Source organism: Pterocles gutturalis, unplaced genomic scaffold (genome assembly GCF_000699245.1).
Source record: "Pterocles gutturalis isolate BGI_N339 unplaced genomic scaffold, ASM69924v1 scaffold24841, whole genome shotgun sequence".
NCBI classification, from domain to species: Eukaryota; Metazoa; Chordata; class Aves; order Pterocliformes; family Pteroclidae; genus Pterocles; species Pterocles gutturalis.
This window is the reverse complement of record NW_010101103.1, coordinates 18196-44109: the sequence shown is the minus strand read 5'-3', so window position 1 is coordinate 44109 and position 25914 is coordinate 18196. Positions and strand designations below refer to the sequence as shown.

Sequence of the window (25914 nt, the reverse complement as noted above, 5' to 3'; positions counted from 1 at the left end):
GATGGAGTTGTGCAGTTCTGAGTTTTGTCTGCTTGTGACAAGCTACATAACAAGCAGGTAATAGCGCTGCCCACTGCAGTGTGGGACAGCACACATGTTCAGGTGTTTGTCACTCAGGAGTGGTCCAGAAATGTTATGGTTTATCTTATTAATAGTGCTAGTGTTTGTAAAAGGTGAAAGTACTACAATAATGCCTTTTCCTTTATGTACTGAGGACGTACCAAACTAGTACAGAAGCAAGCCATGAACTTCAGTCTCGTCATAGTAGGCTTATTTGGCCCTGACATGGAACTTGTTTTGTTTGTAAATTTTCAGTCTGTAACTAAGGAGAAGTGACTTGCATTTGAACATTTAAAAATTGCACATACTCTAATGGTAAATGCATTTCAGCAATTCCTAGAGAGGTTGGCCACTGTTCTGTCTTTTTAAAAAAAGTGTAAGAGTTTTTAAATCTTGCATTTTTGTTTAGTGCTACTGGTTTGCCTTTCCCCTCATGTTAGCTTAGGTGTAGATAGGACAAATCAGTTGTTTCTGCTACAGTAATTGCCAAGTGATACTATATTCTCTCTTAACTCCTCACACAGGGGCTCTGCTGTGGAAGATTGAACAGAAGACCAACAAAGCATTTGCGTGTGGAAAAGTAACTATAAAAGGAAAACGCCACTGGTATGAGGCTTTACCCCAGGCCGTCTTTGTAGCTTTGAGTGATGACACCGCCTGGATTATCAGAACAAATGGAGATCTGTATCTGCAAACAGGTATCTGGATTAATTGCAGGCTCTTTGAATTTTTGTGGGCTATTAGAGTTCAAGTCTGTGGAATGATCACAATTTGTTTTAAATTTTTATCCACAGCCAGGACATAGGCAAACCTTTTTATCTTGAGAAATGGTTGGAACAGTTGTGAGATTCTGTGTAATCAGGAGGCTGGAAGAGCCAGTTCATAACCACTTATTTTTTGTGCCATGTGGAGTATGTACAGTATAGAGAATTTATGACATGAGAAGGATATGGGATGGATGGAAAAGGATTGCAGAAAATATTGAAATAATATATTTGCCTTGAAAATGTTATGGTCCAGTGAAACAACGGAGCCTTAAGTGGATTCTCTTTTTTTTGCTTTAAGGATTTTAACAAAGTTTTAAGGACTTTGAAAGGTGATGAGACAGTGTGTGGCTGTTCAGAAGAAATTCAGATACAGGGGGCAGAGTAGGAGAAAGTACAAGCTTTTTGTTTTGAAAAGCAAGATCTGTTGAAGAGTTACCACATGATAATGAAAAGAAGGTATTCTGAGACAGAAGATCATGAAGCGCTTTGGAAAGATAGACAAGTGGCATGTATTTTATGTGACAGAGAATGCAAAGCCAGTGGAGGAATGGAACAGACTGCAAAGCAGCAATCTTTACAGCTGCCTTCTCACTGGATGTGAATGAAGCAAGAATCAGAAAAAGGGATAGTGCAGTGGCAACTTTGAAGTCATGGCCTTAGTTTTACCTGCTTCAGTGAATAGAAGAGGATGCATTTGGAAAGTGTTATGCAAAGAATGTTCAGGCAAAATGTAAGGAGCTAGGATGAAGCACGGAGCACCAAGTTAAGGGAGAAGAGTATCAAGGACTCTTTGGCACATGGGCTTTGCCCAGAGAGCTGAGTTGGTAAGGAAAAATTACAAATAACATGATAAAGGAATTACTGGTGAAGAAAGAGGAAGACTGGGTGAGGGGGAAACAGTCAGACACACTAAAGCAGGACAATGTTTCAGAGTGGCTATCAAAATTCTTATTTATCTTCCGTTTGATTCTGGTACTCTCCTAATTTCTCTTGTAGATTTAATTGCTGTAGCACAATATAAAAATTAGTCATGATTAAGAAAACTGAAACAGCATTGTTTAGAAGAATTTCTACTCTTAAATTATGTTCTTTTAATTAAGTTTAATAGTTACAGAGAAATAAAGTGGCCTGCCCAAGGTCACATGCATATTGCCGACAAATATGGATGATGCCAATCGCACAGGGCTCTGTGGAGCTTTGAATCAATATTTTTCTTCCTTTTGAGAGTGGTTTGATAACATCTACTTAAATTCTGCCATTCTTAGGTTTCTAAATTTGTTTTTGATTAAAAAAAATAAAATTAGTATATCTGTCTTGTTAATGTGAGGCAACCAGTGACAGTTGTTTCTCCAGGATCTTTTCATTCCTGCCATTGTCCTAACTTGTGTAACAAAAGTGTGTGCTCACAGATTTGGAAATGAGCATTCTTGTTATTTTAGAATATCATACAGATGCATCTGTTCATACTTGCTTTGGCAGCATGAGAAGATTAAGCAAAAGTTATGTCTCTCAAGGTGTTTTGCAGCCATACAAATCATGCTTCAGTGTAATTGTGAAGAAGACATCTTCCTCTAGATTATATGTATAAATGCCTGCAAACTGCCTGTAAATCAACCTCTCTCCTTCTTTCAGCACTGCACACTGTGACATGCTCTTTTGTAATTGCTTTGCTGCTACTATTTAGATCAGGTTGCCTCTATCCCTGGCATGTTTTGGACAAAAGTTCTTCCGTTGATGCCTTTTTCTTTGATGCTTCTTTCAAGTCTAATGCAGGTTTTATAAATGGAGGTTCCTGATATTGACACTAGAGGGAGAAGAGGAACAGAAATTCCAGGACAGGACTTGTGCACTCTGCAGGGTGTTGAAGGATATACAGTGTTTTATTTCTTAAAATATAAATTCAGATATATTTGAGGAAATAATTGTTTATAGAAAGAACAGTCAATCAAGAAAATAGTGATAAAATGAAAAGTGTTAGCATGTCACGGATATTCCCCTCCTCATTTTCTTTCTTTGGGTAGCTTTGTTTCTTTTTTTTTTTTTAGTTGCAAAAAGCCAAAGTTTATAAAGCAATCCTCCTTTTTTGACTTCTAGGCCTGAGTGTGGATCGTCCTTGTGCCCGAGCAGTAAAGGTTGACTGCCCTTATCCACTGTCACAGGTTACATCCAGAAATAATGTTGTGTGGGCATTGAGTGAGCAGCGGGCCCTGCTATACCGGGAGGGAGTACGCAGCTTTTGTCCTGAAGGAGAGCAATGGAAGACTGATATTGTCAGGTAATGACACTGTGGTGGGACAGTGCCATAACCAGAATGACACAAATAATTGTTTTCAGTTCTGGAACTCCTTGATTGAAAAAGTGTTACCTGAATTCATGTCTATACATACATGTAAGTGTGTTTGTGTGTATATATGTCCTTTAGTCTTTGTCCAGACATATGCAGAGTAACTGTTGGTTTTCTGTATGACAAATGATTGCTATGTAATGAAAGAAATTGCTGTAAACAGAAGTGGTAACACAGTTAAAATGAGTTTAAGAAACTGAGAACAATTTTTAAAAGATCTTTATAATGTCTGTCAATATGACTCCTTTGCTTAAATATGCTGGAGCACCTCCCCTATGAGGACAGGCTGAAGGAGTTGGGGTTGTTCAGCCTGGAGAAGAGAAGGCTCTGAGGAGACTTAATAGCAGCCTTCCAGTACCTGAAGGGGGCTACAGGAGAGATGGGGAGGCACTCTTGATCAGAGAGTGTAGTGACAGGATGAGGGGTAATGGGTATAAGCTGAAAGAGGGTAGATTTGGATTAGATATTAGGAAGAAGTTTTTCACTGTGAGGTTGGTGAGGCACTAGCACAGGTTGCCCAGAGAAGCTGTGGATGACCCGTCCTGGAGGTGTTCAAGGCCAGGCTGGATGAGGCTTTGAGCAACCTGGGCTAGGGGGAGGTGTCCCTGCCCATGGCAGGGGAATTGGAACTTGATGATCTTTAGGGTCGTTTCCAACCCAAACTATTCTATGATTCAATGAAATACAGTTTCTTTAATCTGTGCCATAATGGCTTTAATGACCTCTCTTAGATATTTGAGTAAATTTTTTCTGAGGTTAAATCTCAGCATTGTCATGGTCATCCACACAGCAGGATAATACTTTTCCACTGCCCAGTCACAGATTTTTGTAAATATTATAGGCAATTGGTATTTAACTTTGTAGTTGATCTTACGCACAGGGTAGCTAGTTTGTGACAAAGTTAAAAGCACTGAGTGTTTACTGCTGGCTTTGACAATCTAGAATATACTCTCGTGACATCAGCCTGAAGCAAGTATGGGAAGAAATTCCAGTTCTTGCCATCATATGATTTTATCTTCTACTGAATACCCTATTGTGAAGCTTTAACTTGCGTTACCTTCCAACCTGGTATTTGAATCTTGAAAAGTCTAAGAAAATATTCAGTGTCTTCTTCAAATCTGAAATTTACGTGTAATTAGTTTATTTGATGAACATATCTGCTTGGCTTACACCTTAGGTACACTTAATGTTCTCGGGTTTTGTATTAAAATTGCAGAAAGCAATCCCTATTTGGTCTTAAACTGTTGAGAAAGGTTCTCTGAAAGAAATAGCATTGCTGGCTACCTTTCAAATGTTTGATATGATCACGTGATCCTGTTGACCTTCTGAGGTTGAAAATTGTTTACTTATACAGGAAACTTATAAACTTAAACTCAACATTTATCTTTGCCATATGGTTAGGTTTTCTGTTTATGGTCCCTGAACTGCTAGTATTGTTTTCAGAATAGGTCAAGGAAGTTGAAGGAGATACGTTTATGAAGCTTCTTTATCAAAAACTGAAAGAACACAGCTCTTTCTTTCTTATTTACTGAACAAATTAGTTTTTGTTTAGTTTTATTGTTATGTATCCAAGTTTCAAATCTTGAGTGATTTTTGATGGACTCATTTTTTGTTGTTGAATGGTTTTTACTTATGCAAACTAATAAGATTTGAATTACTGAATAACTGTGAAAATTTGAAATCAAATGTGTTTTTGAGCTTGGCCACACTGGGTTCAATAATTTTGAACTGCTGTTAGCATTGTAACAGCTTTCTTGAAATACAGTAAGCATAAATTTGAATTAAGGTTTTTAATTTTTTTACTTGTTTGCATTTCCAGTGAAATGCAAGCTTTGGAACCAGTGTGCATAACCCTTGGAGATCAGCAGACATTATGGGCTTTGGATATCCATGGAAATCTGTGGTTCAGAACTGGTATAGTTTCAAAGAAACCACAAGGAGATGATAACCATTGGTGGCAAGTAGGCATTTTTTTAATTTTGCTTTCAGTTTAGTCTTTTACCTTGAGTTTATTATTTACATTGTTTTCCCATGAGAGTCTAAGATAAAATTGGATGAGTTGTTTGATATTTTATAGCAGTCATTATTCAATATATTAAAACTGCAATGTTGCTATGGCTGAAATGCCTTTTCATGTCTGCTATAAAAAAGGGGAATAAAATGTCCCATGGTCATCCAGAGCAGCATCACAGTAGTTTTCAAGAACACAAGAACAGTAGTTTTCAAGAGCTACCAGGTCATAGCAATGGTATCTGTAGCTTGGTATCTTAACAGCGTGTCCTATTGCCACTGTTGACGCAGAGTATTCAAGTCCGGCTGCTAAATGCGGTCTCTACTTTTGTCTTCCAGTACCCATCCTTTTCTTTAGCTAGATGAATTTAATAGTAAATAACCTTGTAAAAATGCATTTGTTTATGCATTTTTCCATTCAGTTGAGGTTTCTTCAAACCATGTGGGGTTGCTTGCTTGAGTCGCAGATCACGTGGGTAAAGCCAACTCAATTACTGCAAGTGCACCCTGGTATTGATTTAGAATTCCTGACTCTTTGTTTTCCCTAGCTTTTTTTATTTTCCCCAGAGATAAGGATGCAGGAGAAGGGGGTACAAAACCAATTACATAGAAGATTTGTTTGTCTACATGTCTACCTAAGTTAAAAGAATTTGAGTTTAGGGGCTTATATAATCTCTTCTTGCATGTGGGCGTTATGAGTAGCTTGGCTTTGAGGTTATTGGCAAACCACTCTTCTTTTTTTGCTCTTAAGCATTTCTATCCTTTCTAGGAGTATCCCAGAGTGTTGCTAACCTAGTTGTCCATGACAGAACTTGAGCGCTTGCTTATTTAGACCTCCTCCTACCTTATGAATTAAAATGCTCATGAGGTTGTTGTAAAGGAGTATTACATACAAGTTCTTGCGATGTGGTTTAAATTGCTACACTGTACAAGTTTAACTCTTTGGGAAACTGAAAATTCACCTCTTAGTTTACAGAGTTTAGCATGTTTTTAGAGGGAGAGAAGAGATGCCGTCCCAAAACAAAATGCAGAATTCGAAGTGGATAGCTAGGTAGGAGGGAGCTGTAAGCTGATGTTTAATATTGGTTCTGGTTTATTATCAAGGTCTTACTTATTCAAAATGTACTATTTTTACTTTTATCTTCCTAAACTTTGAAGGTTTCTAAGCTCTTGTTAGATTTCCTGTACCTAAAGCACACTCACACAAAAAAATGCTTGTGATAAAAGATTCTGCAGTTCACTCAAAAGCTTAACGAATTATCAAGAACACTTTTTTTGTTTTTACAGGTGAGCATCACTGATTATGTAGTGTTTGACCAGTGCAGCCTGTTCCAGACGATAATCCAGGCAACTCACACAGTGGCATCAGCAGCTCAGGCACCTGTGGAGAAGGTGGCTGATAAACTTCGAATGGCATTTTGGTCACAGCAGCTTCAGTGTCAGCCCAGCCTCCTTGGAGTTAATGGCAGCGGAGTCTGGATCTCTTCAGGCAAAAATGAATTCCATGTGGCAAAGGGAAACTTAATAGGTTGGTGTGCTTTTACATCTAATGTTTTTAAGTTATGAAAAATAAATGGGAGAAAGTAACTAACTACAGTTCTGTCACCACAAAAATTATCCATGGTGAGTCAGGGCAGCTTTAATAAACAATTCCATGTTTAAAAATTAAATTAAATTATTCCTTAGCAGTTAGTCTTAAATACTTTCCCATTTAAAGGGAAATATTTTTCATGGAAAATTCATTGTCTATGAGTGAACTGTGCACAAGTTACTCCTTTTAGCACCTACGCTTGTCTCTTCGCTGAGGTGAGAAGGCAGTCTTAAGCTATTGTACCTGTTATATCTAGCACAATGGAGTCTGATTCATGATCGGTGTGACTATGCAAAACAGTGGTGTTATGTTTTTACAGTGATAAGAGAGGAATTGCTTTATTTATTTTTCTTGCTCTATTTCTCAAAATAGAATTTTGATTTAGTACATTTCTTTGATCAGGTAAACATTAAGAATAGATCTGTCTGTTTAACCTTGTCACCAAATTGGTCTCCCGTGGAAGACTGTTAATCTTCTCCCTTCTCCTCCTTTTCTGCATTTCTAATTTTCTCTGGGTGTGTATACATACATGTATTTATCTGTAAGGAGGAGCTTTTCTGCCCTGTTCCCCCAACAGTTTCTTGGAAGATTTTACATCTTACAGAAAATCCTGTCTAGATGCCATTTAATAATTGATTGCAATAGAATTTCTTTAAAATAGTAACATTTTAAATAATAACAAATTTTAACAGAAAATTAAGTCTCGTACTAATACTACTCTGTTCTTTCTTTCAAGGCACTTACTGGAATAATATTGTGCCTCGTGGTACTGCTTCTGCCACAAAATGGAGTTTTGTGTTGGCTTCCACAGCTTCATCTAAAGAAGGTTAGTGAATGAACGCTGCAGGCATATAATATATGATTTTTAAATAGAGTGGAATCGCTGATGTAAGTAACTAAATATCCTGAATTACTTCAGATTTTGTATGTGTTTTCTGTATGCAGGGATCTGAAATATTTGAAGTGGAAATAAGTCTATAAAAATATTGGATATTAAAAAAAAAATCGTATCGTTCATTCTGCCACCTTTGGTGTGTAGTGACATCCAACAGAGAAATTCTATAAAAATATTGGATATTAAAAAAAAAGTCGTATCATTCATTCTGCCACCTTTGGTGTGTAGTGGCATCCAACAGAGAAACAGATAGTCCTTTAGGAGCAGTAGCTTCGTCAATTGCCGCAGCATGAATTGCCAGAAATCTTGGAGCGTGCTTTGCTGGAATGCCTATGCTAACCAAGTACTGTCAGTGCAGTTAGTGCCACAGAATTGCACATTGTATTGGTAAAAGTGTGACCACCCTAAGGAATTCAGCTGCTGGATAACACAATTGCTAACTACGGTAACTAAGTACACTAGCTTTATTGGCAAAAATGTGTGATTTAGAGCTGAAGAAGAATGCTGTTTTTCAATGGCAATTATCACAGATAAAGAGGAGCAAAAGAGTAAAGAGAAGCAACAGTACAGTTATGTATGTCTTCTCTCTATTAGTTTCTTCAAATGAGATTACTTACTACTTACTTGATTTGAGAAAGGGAGTATTTAGGCACCTAAATAAGGGCTTATAGATGCATATTTGTACTTCAAAATCTTAGCCTTTGAACATAGCCAAGAAGCTTTACTTTTGTCTTCAAATGTACTGTTTGTTTTTTCAGAAGAAGTAGATGGGTGAGCTTTCTCAGAGTGGATTAGGAACAACTTTAATAACAGAAATGTACTCTTCATAGGAAGCTTTCTGTGGCTGTGCCAAAGCAACAAGGATCTGTTTTGTGTCAGTGATCAGAATCCTCAGTTTCATCCTTCTACGGTGCAGCTGCCACCGGAGACTGAAATGGTGCACTACTCTGCCTGCCAGGATGCCATTTGGGGTTTGGATAGTCTTGGACAGATATTTATCAGAACACTTTCATCAAGCTGTCCAACGGGGATGCATTGGACAAAACTGGATCTTTCTCAACTAGGTATGACATTTTTATTGAGTAGACTGTCTCTTAACTCTCTTAGCGGAAAGTCAGTCTTTTCCTTCAGAGGTATATTTTGGTTTACTGACATGGATTACATTTACTGCATTAAATAGTACCTTACAATAATGGGCCTCAGAGCAGGGGACTGTAAAACATCAGGAGCAACTGTAGCTTTCAAACAATGTTTCATTTAGCCTTTTGCTGGAGACAGCATGTTTACTGTTTGCAAGATACTTTATATGTGTACCTGCTTCTTACAGTTTGTCAGCCTGAGACAACTCAGCCTGATGCAGTGCTGTGCAGGTGGATCAGGAGCTTTAACTAGCCTAGTTCTTGTGCTACGGTGTAACCACAGTTGCGTGGTCGAGGGCAGTTCCACACACAAGGCCCTGAATTTTGTGGTTAAACACATTCTTAACAGAGTGGTCAAAGATTCATTAGGATCCTGTCAAGGAAAAACTATTCTCCAAGAGTTGCATTATCCACAAGTGATGCAGCTGATAACACTCATGTCAGATTTATACCAATTTAATTATTCAGAATAATGTTAGGAACGTGCTGCTGGTTCACTGCTCTTTTTTATTTGGTTAGGCATAAGACCAAAGTTGTTGACCATGTTTTGATCATTAAAATATCCTCTCAGTTTGGCTGTGGGGTAATCAGGCCCCTTGTCACCTTCATCAGTAATATTCCAATTAGATTTATTTCTTTGATAGTCTGACTGCTAGAACATTCTTATCTTCATGCTAACCTTCATTCCTGTTTCAAGAGAAGATAAGAGAAATTGAGACTCTGCATCATTGGGGGTTGGAACTAGATGATTTCTAAGGTCTTTTCCAGCCCTAACCATTCTATGATTCTTGTATAGTTTTAAAAATAATTCAATTGTTTTGCAATTTTTCCATTTTTAATGGCAAAGTTCGTGACTGGTCTGAGAACAGACAATTTTAACTTTGAGGTTAAGGAAAGGCAGACACAGCTGGCAGACTTTAAGCCTCACATACAATTTTAGTATACAGTTTGTAATACTTCATGGAAAACTTTTAAAAATGCATCTTCTAAAATTAATTTGTTTGCCAGTTATACACCAGGTTTTCCAGACCTGATGCATTGGTTCCAAATCAGTAATCGTACTGTAGTTTAAGCACTGCTTGATGCCTTTTACTTTCACTGACCTACGGGATAGGTTTGTTCACACCATCCTTCTCATGTTGCTTGGTAGAGTTTGAAACTTTTCCCATGATACCATTGCTTTCCAGCAGTTTAGATAATAACTGTTTAACTGAAATAATAAATAACTTCTTGCTATTGTTTGAATGTCTCAAAGCATTCATAAAGGAAATCACTGTAATTGGTGCTAGCTGACTGTAACACATGGCTTGTGAACTTCAGCAGTTCAGAAGTTCAAGCTTTGCATTCAGCTGTTCCCGTTAGCTTTGCAGGACACGCTGGTGGTATTGCAGAAATCTGGGGTCAGGAGATACTTCAGGTACTCTACTTTGTCTGTGACTGTGCGTTGAGTATGAAAATGTTTTAGGCATTTTTCCTCCATTTAAATGCATATGGTGGATCACTGCTGACATGATAGTGCATATCCATGGTTACAATATAAGATCCTTTATTTGCTCTAATGGGGCTGAAGAAATTAGAGAACTGTTGTTAGTGTTCAAGTGTATGTTTAAGTTTATTCCTGAACCATTAGGACTGTAATTTGGCAGGGAGGGGGAGGAAACCAGGCAAGTTACTGTAAAAGGCAGTTCAGAATTCTGTATGGAAGTGATGGGGTTGCCAGCATTAATGGTGAAATATTCATATTATGTTGGTAGTATCTTCCCCTTGCCTTTACACTATGTACTGGAAGTAGTATCTAGTGAATTATTTTGATTAGGATTCCACTATCGGTATGGTGGTTTCTAAACACAGTAGAATGACCTTTAGGTTTCAACGATAAACAATGCCTCTGAATCATGCTACTTTTTCTAAACAGTGGATGAATGTGGTTAGCATGACCTTCTCCTAAGATAAAAACAGTAAGTGGGAGGAGGGAGAAACCCCAAAACATTTACATAAGGGCTGCATTTTTGGATATCAAATTGTACTGTAGACGTAAATAATATCAGCTATGCCGAGTAGGTGATATGTGATTCCATGTTTGAGTGCTCTGATGCTTGTTCGGAACATTTCAACAGCTGAGCCATCATGTGACAAAGCCATTACTTCGAGTCATACTTTGTTAGAAGGAATAATGAGGTTTGAAGTAAGATTTTGACTTTTGTAGCTGAATGTCAAGCCCCTGCCTGCAAAATAAAGTTGTTCAAGATGATGTTATCCCAAGCCATAGAAGTTTTTGTGTGTAGTTTTGTTAATGTTTTTAATATGAAGCTGCATGCTTAAAGGAAATTTTGGGGGGAGATTGGTTAATTTGGATTCCTGTGATTCAGAAAGTTAAATAATTTTGGTTAACGAGAAGATCTGTTTACTATTACAGATAACTGAAAGATAAAGCTGCATAGTCCTGTTGTTCTCTGTTCTTTGCCCCAGAAAGCCTTAACAACAGGCAGTATTGCCTTCTGCAGAAATAAATACTTTAAACTTGCGCTCTGTGGGATATAGTTGCACCCCCCTCTTTCAGGAATGCTGAATCTGATGCACTCTGCAAGGATTTGTTGCCAGATTTCACATCACTGAAGAGAGAACTGTTACCAAGAATGGGATATCCCAAGCAGCACTGGCATGTTCAGTCAACCAGCAAGGCCTATTTTTAGAGTCTTGAGTTTGGAGTCTGACCAGAACATTCCTTCGGTAGTATACAAGTACTGATTGGGCCCCTCTTTCTGTAGAACATGTTTTCCATTACTTAGCATTGTATTGTCCCAACACTGGGAGAAAAACCCCCAAATATCACGTGTTACATCAGATGGCAATTTTAAAATGAAAAGACTAATAGTTCCAGCTGACAGTTAACTAGCAGTTCTTTTTAGTCTAAAATATCAGGTATGCTGCTCTACTATCTTTGCAAACTTTTAATAGCAAGATTGATGAGTGCGATTGGGTATGCAAAAAACCCAAACCACCCCAAAATTCCAAAACATACCTATTTGGGAGCTTTGTTTTCATTGTGCTGACATACACAGGGTTAAAATACTGCTGCACTTTTGAGATAGATGTAATAAACATGTACACTGCTGAATATAAATCCATTTGAAAGTCAGCTCCTTTATTTACAGATGTGATACTGGTATGTTAACACTGAAGTGCATAGACCGTATGCTCTCATATTTTTAAAGTGCTGGTAGCATTAGGAATGTTCTTTGAATATATTTGCACATCAACACCTTTAAAAGTCTACAAGCATGGCCAGCTACAGAGAAAAGTTCACATTAGGTCATGTGAAAGTTGGTCTAGGCACTGATAACATTTGTCACAGAATGTTTCCCTGCTTGAATTTGGTTATTTTAATAACATATTTTTAGCGTGCTTTAGAAATTGCAGTATCCTGTGACTAAAATATTTCTTCTTAGATTTAAAAGAGAAATAGCTCACATATACTACCTGTTGGTTTTATTCATTGTATCTGGTGATTTTTCTTCTCTCATAAATTGTATTAACTTTTAATCATTTTTATGTGACTGTGTTTAAAGCTAGTTTAATACAATCAAGTTGAAATAGAAGTTCTCATTATCGGGCAAATTTGAAAGGAAAATACCGTGTTGCTAATAGTCTCTTTGTTGTAGGTGCTGTAAAGCTGATCAGCTTGACCTGTGGAAATCAGCATGTTTGGGCCTGTGACACCAGTGGTGGCATTTATTTCCGTGTAGGAACTCAACCTCTTAACCCAAGTTTGATGCTTCCTGCCTGGATAATGATTGAGCCACCTATACAGGTAAAATGTTGATTACAGTTCTTTGTAATGCAGTGGTTTAGACCTATGCACTTGAAAAATAATAATTTTAACACTCATGGAAAACAATAGAACCAGATTTTAAGTGTGCAGCTTAAAACCTTGTCCCACATGTTTGAATGCTACAGGATTTCTCTCCAAAAAAATAAGAAAAAAACCAACCTCCAGAGTCTGTCTAATGTACTCTGAATATGCTGCCTTATCACCATATGTCATCCCAAATTCATCTAAACATTACAAGTACCTTTATTTTTTTTTTCCAAAAGTGGAAGTTTTTGTGTTCCTTTCTATCCTTCAAGAGAAGGCTCTGGGGAGACCTTGTAGCAGCCTTCCAGTACCTAAAGGGGGCTACAGGAGATATGGGGAGGCACTCTTGATCAGGGAGTACAGTGAGAGAACACTCAGGGTGTGTTAGATTAGATATTAGGAACAAATGTTTTACTGTGAGGGTGGTGAGACACTGGAAGAGGTTGCCCAGGGAAGCTGTGGATGCCCCATCCCTGGAGGTGTTCAAGGCCAGGCTGGATGAGGCTTTGAGCAACCTGGGCTAGTGGAGGGTGTCCCTGCCCATGGCAGGCGGGGGGAACTCCGTGATCTTTAAGGTCCCTTCTGACCCAAACCATTCTATGATTCTATGAAAGCTTACTCTTCTCATAAGACAGCAGCCTTATAGGCACGTAGTAGAATGCAGCCTTGAACCGTGTACCGAATACCTGCTGTATGCTAGCCAAGAGGCTGGACTGGCAAACAGCACAAAGCAGAGGGTGTGGGAAGGCTCTGCTCAAGTGGCATGGTGCTGAAGTGCCTGCCTCCCTCTTCCTTTGTCCTCACCCTTGTGATGCCTGCCAGGGTGCTGTGCCTGGATTTAGGTACTTTCCTTATTTTACAGTGGTTAGTAAGTTTGCAGTGCAATTGCAGTGCTTCTCCCTTGTTCTCAGAATGGGCAAACTTTATATGCTTTCTACCTGCTAGCTGGGAGAATCTGAGTGGAAATAAGCCTTATAACTTGCCCTGGGAGCATCTTTTCTGAATGCAGAGAGTGGACAAAATATGTTTCTCCAGTGCCTGGTTTCTTTTTTAATCTCTTCTTAAACCTCAGTGCTTGCTTTCATTGCTGCTCTAATACTAAGTTGGACTATGAAATGGGTGTAATTTCTGTGTTGTGGGTTGGGACTGCTGTAATGGAGCTGACCTCTGACTATTGATTTCATTCTTTGCTCCTTGGCACGAAATCACTTGAACTGTCTGCTGATCTAGCATAGGAGCACTGGATGTGTTTGCATATTTGATTTACATTTTATAATGTTACAGAATTTCTCTTGAAGATTTTGAAATGCGTAGTACTTTTGGAAGGACGTATTAAGAAATAAAAGTAAATCTCTGACAGTGGAGTTGCAATAGTTTATTTGCTTTTTACATCATTCACTTTTGGTTCTGCTTATCTCTCATCAGACAATTATTAGTTCCTTCTGTGAATCTTAGGATGTAACAGCAAAGAAGGGCAGGGAAACAGGGAAACAAAACTGCAGATTTGCATCCCATCAGTTAGCACAGCACTGGTTAGACTTGTTCTTCTGTGCTGGGAGTGTGGTCAGTCAGACCTAGAGAAATAGCACCTTGTTTTGCAGAATAGCAGAACAGACTGATAAATGAGTATCACTTGCAACAATGGCTAGATGATACTGCACATTCTTTGTGTGCTGCTGTCTTTCTCATGTAATCTGTAAGAGAGAATTTTTTCCTGCTAACAGGGTGTAGGGCAGCAGGAGGAGGAGACTGAGGATGTGAGTGATGATGTCCTCCATAAGGGCAGTATTCTTAAAAAGGGGGAAAACACATTCCAGGATATGTTCCACTTGAACTGAGTTTGCCAAAAGACAGGGAATTAAACCTGTGTAGTATCTTCTTATCAAAGATTTATTTCTCCAGGAAAATAGCCCAAAAAGCTGGTTCTCTACACAAATACTGTTTTGTCTGTACTAAGTGCGTTCTCTACTCTTCCATTGAAGCAGATAAAACACTATTTAATTGTGTTTAATTAAACACCAGTACAAAGGCGTTTATAAGAAAAGCCATGGCTCATTATTTAGTAGTGACTTCCTCATGTGGAAAGTCTTTAATTGGACATGGTTGAAAATCAAATTATGTCCTGTTACCTTATCGAGAAAGCTGGATGGTGTTGCCTTCCAAAATGATAACCTTTTGATACCCAGAGCAGTGTCATGCTCTTTCCTGTTATCTTGCAACACCTGAAATTGCAAATTTAACAAGTCAATATGAAAGGGCAAAAATTCAAATATTGCTTCCAGAGAAGATGAAAACTCTTGGGTTACATACGCTCTTTGGGACAATTCCAGCATGTTTTTAAGTCACTAAAGTACTGAAGGTGCAGCCATTCATGCTTTTATGAAGGCATAATGCAGAATAAGAAAATATGTGAACTTTAAAATGACTTTTAAATGCTAGCTTGGTGTTTGGATAACAAATATAACGAGGTGGATGAAAAGTGGGCTGTTTGTGAATATTTGCATATTAGCAGCACCTTACTGTTGTCTGTCCCTTAATTGACTTTGACACAATTCGTGCTGCATCTCTTTATCTTCAGAACAACAGAAATACTGTAAGAATTATTTGTGAATGATTTAGTCATTTTCTGTTTGAAGAAGGGAACCAAATTGCCTTTCACTTGCTTTAAATACAGAAGCATTCTCAAATAACGTAATTTAAAACCAACTATGGATATTTCATTCTCTAGTAAATGTCAGAGCCAATATGATTTGCCATATCCCAGATCTCATGACTCAGGAGCAGCTCATGAGCAGCTACAGACTCTGCTTTTATGGTGTCGTTTCTTGTTAAAGGAGTGCTGCAATTGCACAGCATCCATCTTTGCACAACTTCACAAAGGTATAGTGACAATAGTTTTGATGAGATTTTATTCATGCTAAAATCAGTGAATGTAGTTTAAGTTCAGTCTTTGCTCTGTGACGCTGTATGTTTTAGGTTTTTTTTTTTTTAATCTAGATAAAACCCTTCTCATTTGGAACTCCCACCTGCAGTATCTCTTGAGGTGAAGAACAACACTTTATGTTCTCTGCACTCCAAAGATATGTTATCCAGCATTTCAGAAATGGTTGATACTGTAATGATGTTATCTTGAGCAGTAGTAGTTTATATGTAGATGTTTTCTGTCCTTCATCCATTCTGTTCTGTTCTGTAATTATGTAGTTAAGCAGCTTTTTGGAAGCTGCTTGAAGGACATTGACAAAGCTGATCAAAATTATTTGAGGAAATTATTTTCATCCAGGAAGTAGAAAGTGTTTTTCATGCTATTGTTAATACACAGGATAAAACTATTATCTGCTGTAGCATATCTCAATATACATTAAATTTAATTTAAAAACATAGCAAGAAATATAAGTATTATTTATGTAGATTCTATAGAGTATATTTCTATATGTGTGTGCATGTATCATTATGAAGATATGTTTTTCAGATTTCTGTCCTAAATAAATAATGATTTAAAATAAAATATGAAATTAATATAGTCCGTAAGACTGATGTGGTGATTATTGAGTAGGAGTTGATCAAAAGTTAAAAATAATGAAATTGCTTTAAGAGGTCCAGAAGTTGAATGCTTGTTTGAAAATAATTCTTTCAACATTCCAGCTTTGATTTTTGGTACCTTCTGAAAAAGATGCAGAGATAAAATCTGATCTTGAGAAATGCTCACTTCCTACAAGTACTACTTAACTGGCCTTACGAACAGTCTTCTCAGATTTACATTAAGGGATCTATCGGATAAACAGAACTTTAAGGGGATTAAAGGAAACAGAGATCAGTATGAGTATTTGTAATGAGTGACCAATCATCTATCGCTTGTAAACAATCAATCTTACTCTAAAAATAGATTAAACATTTTATTAAATGCCATTTGCTTGATTAGAATCATAGAGTAATTTAGGTTGGAAAAGACCTTTAAGATCATCAAGTCCAACTGTAATCCCAACACTGCCAAGTCCACCACTAAACCATGTCCCTGAGCACCACATCTACACACCTTTTAAATACCTGCAGGGATGGGGATTCCACCACTTCCCTGGGCAGGCTGTTCCAAATTGAAAAAGTAATTTTATTAAATTGAGAGATTTATTTAAATATCTGCATGGCTTGCTGGAACTGTGGAGTAAAGGGAGTTTATTTAAGGAGATGTTTCCTATTGGGCCACTGTATAAAGCTTTTGTTGATGCTTTGTCGTTCTGAGGGTTTCAGCAGAAGAGTGCCACTTAGCTTAGTTTGCCATAAAATGGTCTTTTGCACTACATGCATTTTAAGTTAGAGAAACTTTTTATTTACTACTCATCCCATAAACAACCTAGTAATTGTCTCTTTATATTTGAAGCTTGATATCGTAGGTAAGAGAAGATAGTAGAAATTCTTACTGATCTGTGAGGAGCTATTTTTTTCTCACACAAAAATTAAAGTTGTTCACACTTTCACTGTCATTCAAAAATTGTTAAAACTATGAAGCAAATGGTAGTTAAAAATATTTTTTGAAATTTAGGAAATTTATCTATAATTCTGCAAAAGAAATACATGGCACATTTAATTTCTTTTAAATACCTTCCTTTCTCTTAGTCTCTGTTCAGTGTAAGGAGGTTGGTTGTGCCTTACAGGTGAGTGGTGACTTGTTAGAAATGGTTGTTTTTGTTTCTCTCTTTAAAGGAAGTTCTGCTTAATGCAAATCTGGAGACTTTCTTCCTCTGCTGTCTACCTTGTCTTTGCATTTTTCACTAAGGTTTCTATTATTATTGAGGCCAGTTTTGTGTTAAGTGGTACTTACAGGAAGAAGTGGTGAGCACTCTACAAGATCAGATTTTGCCATTACATCTTTTTGTTAGGTGCCAAAATCAGAGCTGAAACATAAGAAGGGTTTGTTTGAAATGATCTTCAAGGATTGGATATTTGGAGGAGGGGGCTTTTTCTGTTGAAAATGCTTCTTAACTTTTACTTCAGAATCATCAATGCGACTTTTGAAAGTACTTGCTGTGGAAAACTCTTTTTTTCTAATGCATTATTCACATCACTGTTCTTTTCAAGTCTGATTTTTTTTTTTACTAGCACAGGCTAGTTTGGATTACCTAGCTGTTGCACAGATATCTTTCTGAGTTGCTGTGAGTTCTACTTTGGAGTACTAAGACAAGATACAGAGGAAGTATCTTTTATTAGACCAGCTCTGCCTAGGACAGAGAGGTAATATACTCATTAAACCTTTTGGTTATCTATAGACCAGAGTAGCTAGCCTGTTGTTCCATGTATCTTTACTCATGTGAGGCCTCCTGAAGACATTAATAGGGAGAGGATTTTCCTGGAGGACTGCACTTTTCAAGATAATGTAGAGAAAAACTATGTTTCACGGTAGTCAGAGTAGCTGTATTGAGGTGGGTTGCAAATAAGTATAGCAGATCAAAGCTCCTGCTGCAGTGTATTATGTTTAGCTGATTTAGAATGCCATAATGGTTAAGTTTAAATGTGTACTATTCATCACAGGCATGCCTTTCTTAATAAATCATAGGTTACATAAAAGGTGCTTTAGATACTGAAAAAATGCAATTCTAGCATTTTTACTGAAGCTGTCTCATGCCGATTCCATCGCACAGTTCAGTGCTTATTATCTTTCTTTTTGTTGCTAGTTAAGAAAATTGCTGTCACTGTATTTCACTGTATGTTTCTGCTTTGGAGTTTTAGCCTTCTGATAGTTGTTTTAAGGCATTGCTATCGCCATGTTCAGAAAACTGCACGTAGCCTGTCACATTAGATAGCAATTATTATCAGCACCAGAAGCTTCAGATCACAAAAAGTGCACCAAATTAGATACACCCAGAAAACTGAGTAGACGATCCTTCCATATCCTTCAGAAATATGATCTCAAGGTGGTGTATTTGCTTTTTGACAAGCCTAGCTTACACTGCGAATGAAAGTTGTGGGAAGGAGAACCCTCTGTTTTCGTACTTTCATTTATTCAGTACTAGAAACATCCTCACATCTGCACTCTTCCAGTGTGCCCATATTTCAGTTAGCTAGCACAGAGTTATGTACTTAATTATTTTTTAGAGAGATTAAGAAATATCTTTAACATCCAGTTGAGAAATAAAGGAACTACAGTTACCATTGTTGAGCTTTGAGAGGTTTTTCAGAATTATTCTATTTAAAAATAGAAACATAACGGTGCAACAAATTCGTGGGTAAAGGATACACGTCTTGATTTAGCAAGCATGTGCCTTGGTTTCAGTGGAACTGTTCGTGTGATTGCAGGTAGTGATAGCCTGGAGTATTTAATAAATAAGAGTCCTTGAAAAGTGAGAGACTGTCATTAAAAATTAATTGTCCTAGTATAAACTAAGAGTTTTGGGGAATTTTGTTTTGTTTTGTTTCATTTTAATTAAAGCTACATCTGCATTTTCTGAATTCTGGTTAGAGCTGTGTTTTTTCTTTTTTTTTGCGTGTGACTGAACTTCACCTTGCTTGATTTTAAAAGCTGTGGGGGGCTGGTTCCAGCTGACAAGTTTATAAGTGGGGGCTTAGCTTTTGTCAAGTAAATTGGGGCAGCAAAGGTGGGTGCTAAGCTGAGAGCACACAGTCAGTGAAGAGAACGTCAGTGAGCCAACAAGTCTGCACAGAGGAAGGAGACACCCTGGGATAACTGCTGTGCACATCAGACGCTTTGACCTTGAATTAGGAGCTTGGAGGCCTGTCCTTATGGTCTATTACTGTCTCTGTATTTTATTATGTTATTGTGAGCAGACAAGGTGCTGGTGACCTCTCTTTGCAGACCAGCCAAGCGATCTGCTGCCTTCCCAGGGAGCTGGAGGGCTGGGTTGTGGTGTCTCTCCTGCTCGGATGCCCCTTCCTACAGAACTGCCAAATAGTCTGGTCTGTAGGAAGACCCTGTCTACTGAACCTAAATCTAATGAAGTGAGGAACTAAGCAGGGCAGAGGAGGCTGGACGATATCTAGTATAGTAAATGGATCCTCTGTCTGGGAGGCAGTAGCTTCATTTCGGAATCCCTGACCCCTGGAGTACTATTATTTTTATCCAGGAGTGTAACATGTTGCATGGCCTTGTGTTTGGTGTTCATGCTTTACCTGGGACAGTACTTAGTCCAGAGTGTTAGCACTGGATGAGTGCTGCTAGATCAGTAGTAATTGTTGTATCCTGAGTGCGCTCCTTTGGCTTACAAGGATATATCTTGATTTTTTTTAATTAGTATTGTTATTATTTTTTTACCCCTTCCTTGAGTTCATGGGGTTTTCTTTTACAGGTGTTCAGGGGTTTTTTTTCCCCTCTGTTTATGTAAATGAATTGTAACACACAAAACTTATATGCATTTGTTCATAAAGCAGTGCAGTAATGAAATGGTGGTTTCTGTTACTATCAAAGGTGTGTGGCATTTTAATCACAAACGTTAAATAGCACGGACAAACATCAAAAAGCAAAATGGCAGAAAGAGTAACAGTTCTATAAATGTTTAAAATTGTCAGAGCAAAGCAGAGCAGAGGCTGAAGTCAGAAATGCATAGGTGTTTTTACCTTACAAAAATGCTTTACTTTCCTTGGGAAGGTATTTATGTTTCAAAAACTAGAGAGGTGCACTTTACTAGCATAGCCTGCGTGAGAGGGTGTTATACTGATGCTTGTTGAAGGTGTGTTTTTACAAAACAGAACAAAAATCTGCCTTGGTTACTCAGAGCTTTGCTTGTACAAGGTTTTTATTACCTTGTGCTAAATTGTGTTCTGTTTCACGGGAGCTTGTTGCACGTAGTGTTAACATACATTTCTGTAAAAACTTAGTTGCTCTTGTCCTAATAGTTCAGTTTTTCACTATGTTACTGAAAATGCCTGAAGTGGTAATTACAGACCACTTACCATCTCCTACACTAGTTTTTAATCTTCGGTATGAGACAGTGTGACCAGATGACAGTTGTGCAAACCTGCGTAGGCCTGTAGTTTGTATGGTCTTTAAAGTGATTGCATTAAATTTTTAATTATTTTTTTAATTGCTTGTAAGGAACAGTAGTACTAAATATTTTGAAAGTATTTTATGGTTCTGTTGAGCAGTTGCATGGGTCTGGTATGACCTTTTCTAGGACTTGATGCTATATGTTGTACTTTTTCCCATGTTTCTGCAAGAAAAACCCTTGGAGTAAAAAATTTAGAGTCTACAAAGGAGAGGTGAAGGAATTGACTCCTTGGCTTTGCCTTTTTTTTCCTGGTTATGCTAGCCATAGACTGGAGAAATTCAACTAAGGCACTTGGCTGTTTATTCACTACAGGCAGAAAGAGGGGGAAAGGGCATGTTGTTTGAAAGCTTCTGAGGAAAATAGTGCTCCAGTTTATCAGTTAATAAATAAAAATCTTTCTCTGACAATTCAATGGCAGCATTACTGAAGAATATGTGGTTTCCAGGAAGACTAAACATAGATTCATAATCTTTTCTGCTCTTGTATATTGCCTTGAACTTCTCCGCAGAGAAAAAGGGGCTTTTAATTTATCAAGCTGTTCTCCTCAAAGTCTGAATGCAAAACATTCTGGTCCATACTGCTCTTACATAATGCTGAAAATGCTTTACAACCTTCATTCAAATAAAGCTCAGAAAATAATATGCAAAAAGTTAGGCCTATGTTAGGGGAGGGTCTCTCTAATTTGCATTCTTTGTTATTCTAGTTAATAGGATCTGGATGTCTGTTAGCCATGAGACTAGTCATATTAGCCTGATACACAGATAAAGCTTGACAGTGTAGAAGTATCTCTGATCTGACCTTCTTACAGCCAGGCCTGGACCACCTGAAAGTGTTTCTGATTTGTCTTTTGAAGGTGAGGAGAACATTCGTACTGCTTGTAGCCATCAACCTGCTATAAGAAGGATTGGGCTTGGACAGACAGAGCATGTTATGTTTAGTCTTCCTTATCCTGGATATTTGCAGCAGAACAGTGGTAGTGGAGATCTGATACGTGGACTCTGTGCTCCTAAAAAGTGGCATGGAAAATGTTCTGATGCCTTTTTTTGTGTGCATGTGTGTGTTGTAGTTTTTTGTGGTGGTGGTTTGGTTTTTTAGTTTTTTTTTTTTTTCGGAATCCAGAAGTTTAGTTTATTTGTAATATGGCAGAATACCAGTTTCAAAGTAGCTAGGCAGTTATATATACTATGTAGTCAACACTCTTCAAGAAAATTAGTGTCTTACTGTAAGTGTTCAAACTGCAGCCATTGTGAATTTACTGTGACCAAAGGTGAACGCTTCATCAAGCCTCTACCAGCCTCAAGCTTCCAACGGAGGGCGGGTACCTAAGGAGAGCACGAACACGACAAAATAGTCTGTCAAAGGCCTTGCAGCCTGAATAGACAGGATTGATTTGGTGATGCAAGTTGAACTTTGTTATAGCTGGGTCAGGCACGTATTAGCACCAGAATTTTAAAAGCAAAACCACAGCAGATAACTGTTATGTACACAGAAGGCCGCCTGGGCTGTGTGCTTATATACATGCGCAGATTACACATCTGTGTTCCTAGGCTAATACATGCACAGAGCTGCTTGCTCTTGTATTTATCTGGAACATACACTGGAAATTCAAGTTATGCCTATGAAGCTAAAGCAAGAAATGCAGTGCTGCTGTGGGAGGTGATGATGTATTTCAGGGTGTCTTACTTTCTTCAGTGACCTTATTAGGCTGATGTGGAGAAAAACTTTTTTCCTGCTCGAATCTGCATTTTATTTAAAGTACATGTTTTGCAGGGTATTTGTGTTCATTCAACCTGTTGGGTGATGTATTTTGCCGCAAAGTCACCATCTTTATGATGCCTGTAAAATGTTGTGGTCAGTAACACTGATTTTTGAACAGTAGTTAAGGCAGATGGCCATAGAAGCAGACAGAGTAAGGACTTGCCTGGAAGCAGAATGGGAAATGGGTTTCACTTGGATTTGCCAACAGGTAGAATTGTGGATATGCTCCTACAGGTGTGGCTGCTCCAGTACCGCTGTGGCCTGCAGTGAGCTCCAAGGTTATATTCCTGTAGAATGGAGTACAGGGAAGAAGGCAGATCACCATTTCATTGCAAAGAAGAGACATTCAGACTGTGAAAACATACTGCTTGTATATGTTTAGAGATAAAATACAGATTTAGTTATGTTAGGAAAACTTTCAGGCAGGCAAGAGGAAAATATTGCACTTCATGCCTTTCAGTGGAAGAGTTCCCTCTTCAACTTGCTATTGAAACTGTACACTGGTTAAGCAAATACTAATATTATTAGGCTTAGATGCTGAACATGAGTATGAATATCTTTATCAGTAACTTTGGATGACATATTCATGTTCTTTTCTATTTAGGAAGTGATTGACTTTTTGGAAGATTGGTCATTTTTTGCAATGACAAAATGTCAGTTAAATATCTTCTTGTCTTTAGTATCTGGTAAATACTTTACTTCTCTTGCATACTTCTGTGAAGAAGAAGTGATACAGTAATACAAAGATACAGTAATACGAAGTTTAAATACTGTGCTTAATTTTTATAGCCAGTAGGAATCAACTTGGTCAGCATTCATTCCAGTCCAAATGATCAGATGTTGTGGGCAATTGATAACAAATGGAATGTCCATGTACGAGTCGGAATTACAGATGAAATGCCTGTAGGCACTGACTGGGAGCATGTACCAGGTAAAAATTAATGCATCATCAGTTCTTTGTTCTTTCTGACATTTTCTCAGTGTTGATTTTTAATTTTTTTTTCTTGCTTGCTTTTTAAATTGTATAGCAATGCTTAAATCACATATTTTTCTCTGCAATCAAGTGTGCTTTTTTATAGGAACATAGTAAAGTATTTGATAAGGGTTATCTTTTTAAGAGAACCTTGGTTTTAGTTAAAAACACTAAGTAGTTAACTGAAGAGAAATCTGATTTTTTTTTTTTTAGATTAAGGCTGCTGATACTGAGTTAATAAATGGTACAGTTCCCTTTCACTTAGAACTAAAGCAGTATTCCTAAGCAATGGGAGACTACTGTGCTGTGGGAAGTTCTGTATTTAAATGTGGTACAACATGGGGTTCCTAGTTAGCCTTGGCTAACAAAAACCTAATGCTGTTTTGCACATCTTTCTATTCATTCTGGTCCTGGATGCATTCTAGATTAGGTAATTACATTTTTGCCTTGCCTGTAAATAAAACAAAATTTTAATTGTTTCTTTCTAAATAACTGTGTATTGATGTGGTCTCCTTTTTAAAGACTTTTTTCACTGCATAAGTGGTTGGCATTAGTTGTGGAGTACTTGTTTTCTTGTGAAGAGGAAAAAACAAAAAGTCCACAATATCTATAATGTTATCCATTTTTAGACAAACTAAAGTTATAACTGTTAGATTATTCCCCTTGCGGCAGTAAAATACAGGGGAGGCTCCAAAAGTATGTTTTGAAGATCCTCTAATCGGTTGTTGCTTGTGGCTGTGGCCGCATAACAAAATGTATCCACAGTGTGATATCCTTATGGTCAATAGATGTGGTGAGTACAAAGTCTGTAATTAAAAAGCTTTTTTGTTCACCAGTGCTTTGTGTGCTGCAAGTGGCCCGTTTTCTGATACTCTGCTTACACAGAGCCAGCAGCTCAGATTCAAATAGCGTCTACTCTGTTCAGCCCCCTAAAGTGAGTGTAAGGAAATACGTGGTCCTAAATTGTCTTCTTGCCAATCCTTTCTTAGAAAGCCTCATGGAAAACTAGGTATTTCTTTGTGCCTTTTATGTTGCAGAGTTCTTCTCTAGTATTAATATAAGAATATATAAAAACTGTTAGAGTCTTACCATCTTCTTTTAATAAACTTTTCTGCAAGTGTATTTTGTGTAGGAAAGCCTGTGGCTATGACCTCTCCATGTCCAACTGTCCTTAGGTTTGCAGGCTTGTCAGCTGGCTATAAGTACAAGGACTGTTTGGGCACGCTGTCCAAATGGAGATGTAGCTCGTCGTTATGGCATTACTGACAAGAATCCAGCAGGAGACTACTGGAAGAAGATTCCTGGAAATGTCTCACGTTTAACAGGTAAGTCGGCTCTGCATGACAGTCCAAAACATTGTGATGCTCACTTTGACTTTTGCCTGATGGTGCTCAAACTGACCATATGCAGGGAAAGCTGCATACTCAAAATGTTTTGTTGACTGTGAGAGTTTCACCAAGGGTACTTTTATCACAATAGTAAAAACCTTCTCTGGCTATAATTAGGAAAATAGATCCAAATATTATTTATTTAATGTTTATCATGGGAACCTGCCACCTTAATTAAAAGATGGATAATTTATGCTTTGCAGTGACTCCCCTAGATGAACTCTGGGCGATCAGTACTTCAGGATCTCTTCTCCAGCGCCTCACTAAGACCTTTAGCCATTCCCATAGTTTGCAGAAAAATAATGACACTTCTGTTCTGCTTCACCCTGATGATTTTGAAGATGAATGGGAAGTGATATGAAGTTCCAGAAGCTTGTGAAGCAGTGAGAAAAACAGAAGGACAGAATTTCTGTAATGTATGTAAAGAATGTTGGATCTAAAAGCCACTCATACTGGACCTGCGATATTAGCACTTTTGTATTGAAAAACTGACCTGTTAAATAGCCCCCAAGCTGTGAGTTCTGATGTTTGTTCCATTATATCTTGGGAGACTCTTTAGGTGTGGCATACTGCAATTGTTATACCGTACTAATGTAGAAGCTCCTTTGGAAATATAACTCTTAAGTTAATCGTACTAGCAATGAAAGTGACTATTTCACAACGGCATGCACAATAATACACGTGTACTTATTTTGAGAAGGAATTCTGTTGCATTAAATATTTCTCTACAGCAGAAACATTAAGCATTTCTCAATTTCTTCTTGTACTTGGAACTCAAAACTTATGGGAACACTACCCAATTATTGTACATATATTTAGAATTCTTTTCCCTTGCAGCATGGAAGAAAATATGGCAAAGTATTTCTTAGTAAGATCTCAGAGCATCGTAATTACACAGCATTGGTGTTGAAATGAACTTAGTTTGATCCATTTGCATATAAATATCTGCAAGGTTATACTAACCTTCAGTTTCCAGAATTTGGTTCATAATTTGGTTTCATTCACAAGGGAGAAGTTTGGATTACACCTAATATTAGGGAGACTTTTGCCCGTTTCACACAGCCATCGTGAAGCTGACAGATTTTGGGCGGTAAGTCCCACTTTGGAATAGGAAGAAGTTGCATTTAGGGTTTGTAGTA

General features: G+C 37.8%; 1 protein-coding gene across 1 annotated transcript in view; it reads left to right on the top strand.

Annotated features, from left to right (window-relative positions):
- Positions 1-25732, top strand: part of TECPR2 (tectonin beta-propeller repeat containing 2) — a 36729-nt gene extending 10997 nt beyond the window's left edge. The window contains exons 10-19 of the mRNA XM_010082250.1: positions 585-758; positions 2922-3102; positions 4991-5132; positions 6469-6709; positions 7509-7598; positions 8498-8731; positions 12469-12617; positions 23204-23345; positions 24563-24712; positions 24979-25732. Coding sequence (XP_010080552.1) covers positions 585-758; positions 2922-3102; positions 4991-5132; positions 6469-6709; positions 7509-7598; positions 8498-8731; positions 12469-12617; positions 23204-23345; positions 24563-24712; positions 24979-25136 — 1661 coding nt within the window. The 3' untranslated portion in view covers positions 25137-25732. The remainder of the gene's footprint in view (positions 1-584; positions 759-2921; positions 3103-4990; positions 5133-6468; positions 6710-7508; positions 7599-8497; positions 8732-12468; positions 12618-23203; positions 23346-24562; positions 24713-24978) is intronic.
- The last annotated feature ends 182 nt before the right edge of the window (positions 25733-25914 follow it).